Source organism: Charadrius vociferus, unplaced genomic scaffold (genome assembly GCF_000708025.1).
Source record: "Charadrius vociferus isolate BGI_N301 unplaced genomic scaffold, ASM70802v2 scaffold90, whole genome shotgun sequence".
NCBI lineage: Eukaryota > Metazoa > Chordata > Aves > Charadriiformes > Charadriidae > Charadrius > Charadrius vociferus.
In genome coordinates, this window is record NW_009647222.1 from 12,589,485 (window position 1) to 12,595,922 (window position 6,438).

General features: G+C 39.9%; 1 protein-coding gene across 1 annotated transcript in view; it reads right to left on the bottom strand.

Annotated features, from left to right (window-relative positions):
• Nucleotides 1–781: 781 nt before the first annotated feature.
• The window catches only part of MANSC1 (MANSC domain containing 1), a 6,490-nt gene continuing 833 nt past the window's right edge, over nt 782–6,438 (bottom strand). The window contains exons 2-3 of the mRNA XM_009879732.1: nt 5,513–5,653; nt 782–1,782 (exon numbers count right to left, since the gene is read on the bottom strand). Coding sequence (XP_009878034.1) covers nt 782–1,782; nt 5,513–5,653 — 1,142 coding nt within the window. The remainder of the gene's footprint in view (nt 1,783–5,512; nt 5,654–6,438) is intronic.

Consider the following 6,438-nt stretch of genomic DNA (forward strand, 5'->3'; position numbering starts at 1 on the left):
CTCTCGTGCATATGCCAAGTCACTTGGTCATGTCATTTGCCACAAAAGAGCTTGATTGTAGCTTGCTTTACTTCGATATGATAAAAACCCTTTCTCTCTAACACATATTGCAAAAAAACAGTGTGCTACAGGGTGGCGAGCTCTTTGGAAAAGGCAAAGTCAGATTTGCAGCATGTGATTTTAAGGATAGCTTGTGATGAAGCAAAAGACAGAAGAAAAAAATCATTAAAGATACACATCCATAAACTATATGTAGCTAAGGAAAGTTAAGCCAACTCTGTTATGTGTACTACAATTTTTACTGTTTGTACCTAAAACCATTTAAACGCAAAACTCTACTACCAAGTACCCCTTTACAGATAGAGTAAATAGGATTGCCAGATAGTCATGTAACACTATGGCATTTGGAGGCAAATAGCATTGAAAACACTCACACACTGCATAGGTACTAAATTTATTAGGTGCACTTCTATTCCACTAATCTTGTCACAGTACAGATTAAGCTTTCAAATGCTTTTTCTACTTAAATAGAAGACCTTCTTAGCCTAACTTGGATTTTAGTGTTTATTTTCCGGATTTTGTAATAAATCAAAAATGATAGACGTTACAGTTCAGCATAGAAAAAGCAGTTCTCTTCCCCACCAAAGCCATCTGCCGCTTTCCCATCAGAGGCCAAAAAAGGAATCCATCCTCTTCTGAAATTTCAGTATCTACTGCTCCGTTTCAGAGTTGTCCTCTCAAAGATGAGAGATGCTCCTCACAATCTTATTCCCTCTCTGTGTCATACATCAGCATACATTCCATTGATCAAGTAATCCAGCCTGGTATAATGCCTTTTCTGAAGAGATTCGTGTATTTTCTTTCCCATCAGTGCAATAACTAGCAACAAGAATATCACCCCAAAAAGCAAAGCTGCTACAAGGCTGCTTTTTTCTCCCAGCTGAACAACACCTTTCCCTCTCAGAACACTTTCTGGCAGGTAGTTTTCTGAATCAGAAGGGTCATAACCCTGAGGGTTGTTTTGGAAAGATGTGGGAGAATCACTAATAGACAGAGTGAAACCTGGAAAAGAGAGGAGAGTAACATGGCTGGTATTGTTGGAAGGGACAACTGTTGGCTCAGGAGGGGTGGCTGAAGTTCTCAGCCCTGATGGGGTGGTAGCAGATCTGGAATTCGTGGTCATCCGCTTGGTTGTAGAAATAGAAGCAGAAGTTGTGGCACTGGAAAGAGGAACATGAGTAACAGCGATGCTGGTGGCAGGGATACCAGGTTTAGCTCTAGGGGTCGCAGCAGGCGGAAAGGTAGCTGTGGTGGTGGTGGTGACAGTAGTAGGTTTAGCACCACCAGGATGCAGAGAGGTTGTAGAAGATTCCAGTCGGGTGGTACTTGTAGGCAGAGAAGTAAGAATAGTACTGCTGGGTTCAGGAGCGCTAGGCTGAGTGGTAGGGAAGGAAGCAGAGGGGTCTCCGATTCGAACAGCAGAAGATGTATTTGGCAGCAAGTTAATTACTTTCTGCCTTGGGATGGGGTCTAAGCTCTCAGGATGTTTTGCCCCCTGAGATTCAGGAAAAACTGTATGAAATTCGGTGTTGTCTAAATGCTTGCCCACGTGGTTAAGGAGTTCAGATGCCTGATGAAAGACAGATTGTTGTAAAGCAGCAGTACGATTCTGATGGCTAGTCTGACTGTGAGAAAGAAAGGCTCCAGCATCCGAAGACAAAGAATATCCATTTGATGAAAGGTCCTCACTTTTGAAGGATATATCCTCGAGGGCATGGGTGTCTGGAAACAGAAAGGAAATACCAGTATTTAATTATTAAACCTATTTTTGACTACCACAGGCTTACTCTATTTGTATTTCTTCCTAAGAGAGATATAAGGGGGCTCCAGAAAGTAATGACTAATGAAACTGAGGCATCATCATCTTCCTTTCTTTAAAATACAGTGAGTAACTTCTAAATTCTGTGTCATAAGACCTGTCAGTAACAGACCCCTTCTTACAGAATTCACCTGTGCAGTCCCAATCTCCACACACCTGTGTGTCCCAATCTGATTGTTTTATACTCATAGTGCATGCATGTAAATATTTTATTTAGCAGTGCAATGCAGAGTAAGTAGGCCCATTGCCTTTAAACCATTCGCAGCCTCTGTCAGTTAAGAAGTTGATATTATTAACCTCACTTTTGTCAGATTTGTCACATTTCCGCTTGGAAAAGATGATTATACACTCCCTTTTCTTGTAATATCCAAGCACCCTGTGATCGTTTGATACAATTCAATTCATGTACAAAAATTGTCTTATGATACAAGGTGGCAATAATATCCCATTTTATAGACCATGTTATACGCATACTGATTTGTAGGAAAGACCTGAGCTCCTACTGCCATGCTAGAAGAAAGATACTGCTCCAAGAGTCTCCGAGGTATTTGCAGTGAAGGCCTCCACAAGAAGCAAACTGCACTTGATCATTTCTCCAGAAGTTGATATGTACTGCTTGCAACCAGGTGGGTGAATGTTATTTAATAGAATTTGGAAGCAGGGCAATAGCATTATGTGACAGAAATTCCATACAATCAATAATCCAAGCAGCTACCTGATTCTACACAGGTGTTATAGACAGACTTTCAGTGAGCATGAGCTTTTGGGAAGACTGGTTTTATAAAATTTAGATTTTATATATATCTACACACACACATATATAGATGTGTATATATATAATTGTTATCATTCAGTTGCCGCACAGAACATTTGAAAGGGAACATCCTCTCAAGTAGTTCTGACTCTCACTCATCTCTTTTTATAGAAACAAACAGATTTGTTAACTTCACTGGAATTGAAATAAATAACAAATAGTCCATGATATTTTCATTGTCACTTCTTTTTCAAGTAGGAATCTAGATGGATGGATTTATTTCAGTTTTATTATACATGCGAAGAAGCCTACTTGGCTTAATATACATTTCCAAGCCTTAAGACTCCACAAAAAAATAAAATGCAAAAAAAGCCACCCCTAAAAAAACCAAACAAAAAACTGGCAATGCTTTAAACAAAAATACTTCACTTGAATCACAGACACCAATTTTTATTCTAGCCTTCCACTCAGCCACCAGCTTGTTAGCAAAGTAAGATCCTAAATACAGATAATGGACTCCAACCACAGGGTCTGAGTTAGAGAAAAGCCATACTCTGTTTTCAGAGATTGGCTTTAAAAAACAAAATGATCAGTTATTAGAGAAACAGACGCTGTATGGTCAAAGACACCCAAACTTTCAGCTGCCTCTGCAGCTCTGGACACATTTCCACATCAGTGAGGAAAGGGCCTGTCACCACCATGGAGTGAGTCCCCAGCTCACAGTTTCCCTGTTCGTGATGCACTCCCATGGACTCTTCCCCCCCATGCATTTAAACAAACAGCGGATGCAGTGTGACAGCTACAAAGCACTTGCAGCATGCTGTGTCACCTTCAGCTCGCTCGCCTGGACAACAGCTAGAAAAGCATGGAGCATTCACACAGCATTCAAAGGATGGGTGGAGGAAGTACAGGGAGACTATATGAGTCCCATACAGGAGTTAAGTACCATTGCTACTCTGCAGCACCCAGATTAATTAATGTAACTGCCTGCATTAACTCTACTCCACATTTTCAGCACCAAACATTGATTTTCTAGTATTCTTTGTCTCCATTTTAGACTACAAGGTCCCAAATGCAATTGCCCAAAACTGTCACATGCAAGGTACTGCTGCAGTATTGGGATAGATATGCTTGTTGGTAAGAAAGAACAAGGGCAATACACAAGTCAAACTTTAAAAATAGATTTAAAAAAAAAAAAAAACAACAAAGAAAGAGATTAACAAGCCAAAGTGGTCCTGCTGATATCTCAAATCCAACAAGCTGCATTAGAAACCAAACTTCAGGTTGTCACTCTTAAAAAACAAACTAAACACCTCCTGAGCATACTTTACTAGGACCCACCAGTCTTGCCTGAGTATCATACTGGGGTGGAAAAGCCAAGCACCTCAAAAATATGTGAACAGCAGAAACCAGAAGTGTTACTTCTTTTTTAACAATAGGTCTTTGCAACTGGGACGACTTTTTTTTTTTTTTACTTCCCAAGCCATAGGTGGTTTCCATTAGTTAGCAGCCACAAGAACAGTTAAAGAAAGAAAAAACAAAATTTCATTACTAATATAGCATCAGTATTTCAAGATGCTTTATTACCAATAAAATATCTTTCCCCCTTTTAGTTTGGATTTCGGTGTAACCACATGCAGATTCTCACATGAAAAAACAGCTTGAAACATTTTTCAGTACCAACACTGCTCAGGTGCTACCTTTTAAAACTTATTAGGAACATAAGGTAAATAAGCTAGCATAATCTTTCCATAATTCAATGTTCACAGAAGCCAAAAAATGCAAAATGAAAAAGAGATGGTATATGCAATCAAGTGGTTAACTGAGCATTTGACTACATGCAGGACGAAAGCACAAGCACAATTTCTTGTTTCTTTGTTTCAAACCCCTATATTCTTCTAGGGGAGAAAGAGCTGAAGAAAATAATAGTTCTAACTTTACAGGCACACAATTCATTTGTTGCACATTGCTTTTGCCCAATTTCTGTGTGATTGTGCTTGCACAAAAATACTTGGTAACATTATGTGAATTATCTTTCTACATATCCTGCTGTCACTCCTTGCATAGTTCCTCTTAGAAAAGTTCTCTTTTTCAGCAAAAGTTCAGTCTCTGGAAATAGAGAATTTCTGTTCTCTCAAGCAGCCACACTGAAACCACCTTGTGAACTCTTGGCAGGAGGACAGTCTAATTATCAGTTTCTTATTTGAGCTGTTCAAACAGGTCTGGTGCAAGTCACCGTCATTCAACAAGTAAGACTTGCTATTAAAAATCTCACAGCACGTGACAGATAGAAATTTCTGAGTGCACAGCCCACATGCCGTAAAGCTTTGAGCTTAGTCCTTTGCATCTGCATTTCAGGTGCCCTAACTGAAAGCAGAAGATAATGATTACTATTGCCAATTACTCGGCAACATCGCAGCAGTGCTCCAAGGCTTGCCCAGTGTTTGCTCAGTGTTTCTGCCTTGTGCATATATGGTATTCATCAGTGTCGCATGTATCCTTTGAATACGTAGATGGCTACAAGGGCATCGTATTTCTGTTGCTTTCAGTGATACTCTTGCATTACATACATAAAATTTTCCATCTTGAGTACATATTTTTGTTTTAAGCAAGGGAAGCATATGAGGAGTTCTGAATCTAATGTGAAGGAATTTCATAAGGGTTGGGATGTTATTCCAACCGGGAAGCTGGGCCCACAGAGCAGCTCACCACACACCTGCCCATCCACCTTTTACAAAGCAAAAGAGCAGCATTTTCAAATTACAGTACTTGGCTTAGAATATTTTACTAAAAAACACAACCCCCAAACATTTTCCAGTCACTACTGAAAACTCACAGGTGCAAAAGTGTGGGGATTAGTGGCCCTTACTATTATTTACCTCTAGTTATCTTGTAGCTCACAAATCCTGTTGCAGGTTTCATTGGACAAGCCTCTGTGCTAGGGCAGTAAAACAGGTAGCAGTTTGGATGTGCACTTGTCCTTCGAGCATCAAAAATCATCAAATTACACTTCTTGTCTCCTGCAAAACATGATATATACATATTTCAGCAATAAGAACTTTTGTACCATCTTGATAATAAGCTCTGATCTGTTAAATTAGTTTTTCCTTATGTGAGTAAGAGGAAAAGTATGAACATACAACATTCCTACAGGAAAAACAACCCAGCACTGCAAAAGAATGGCCCAGGGCCAATATACGAAAGGTCACACCTTCCTCTTCCTGAACAAATGAACTTGGGGAAATAATGAGTCTAATCCCTCATCCTCCCCTCACCCATACCACACTGGCACCACTTTATATAATAATTTCTCGCTTACAAATCCTGATAAATCTGAAAACCTCCTTGATACACTCATGGGGAAGAAAATTATTTATACAATTTTCCCATCACATCCCAGGAATCTCTTGGCTTGTTGCCGCTTGGGAGGTTACTTTTACCACTGTAATTTCTACTCACTGCTCTACCTCCTCCTGCTCCAAGAGCTTGATGCAAACCAGCTATCTCAGAGAAGGGCAAGCACTCTAGTTTTTGGCTAAAATCAAACATAGGGCAAAATGTCAGTTACTTTGTAGCGCATCTACTAAATACAGCTTACGCCTCTTAAAGCTTGGGGGTCTGAGAGTTTTTATAATTTAAAATTACCACTGTTCTTTTACTGCAACTATTTTCCTGAACACCCTGGGGTCTTGCATTAAAATCGCACATCGCACCTGGCAAAACAGGAGAGCAGCCGCAAGCTGTCACTAGTCGCAGGATAGGACGAAAGGATAAATTCATGTTTACCTTCTGAACATAGCGAATA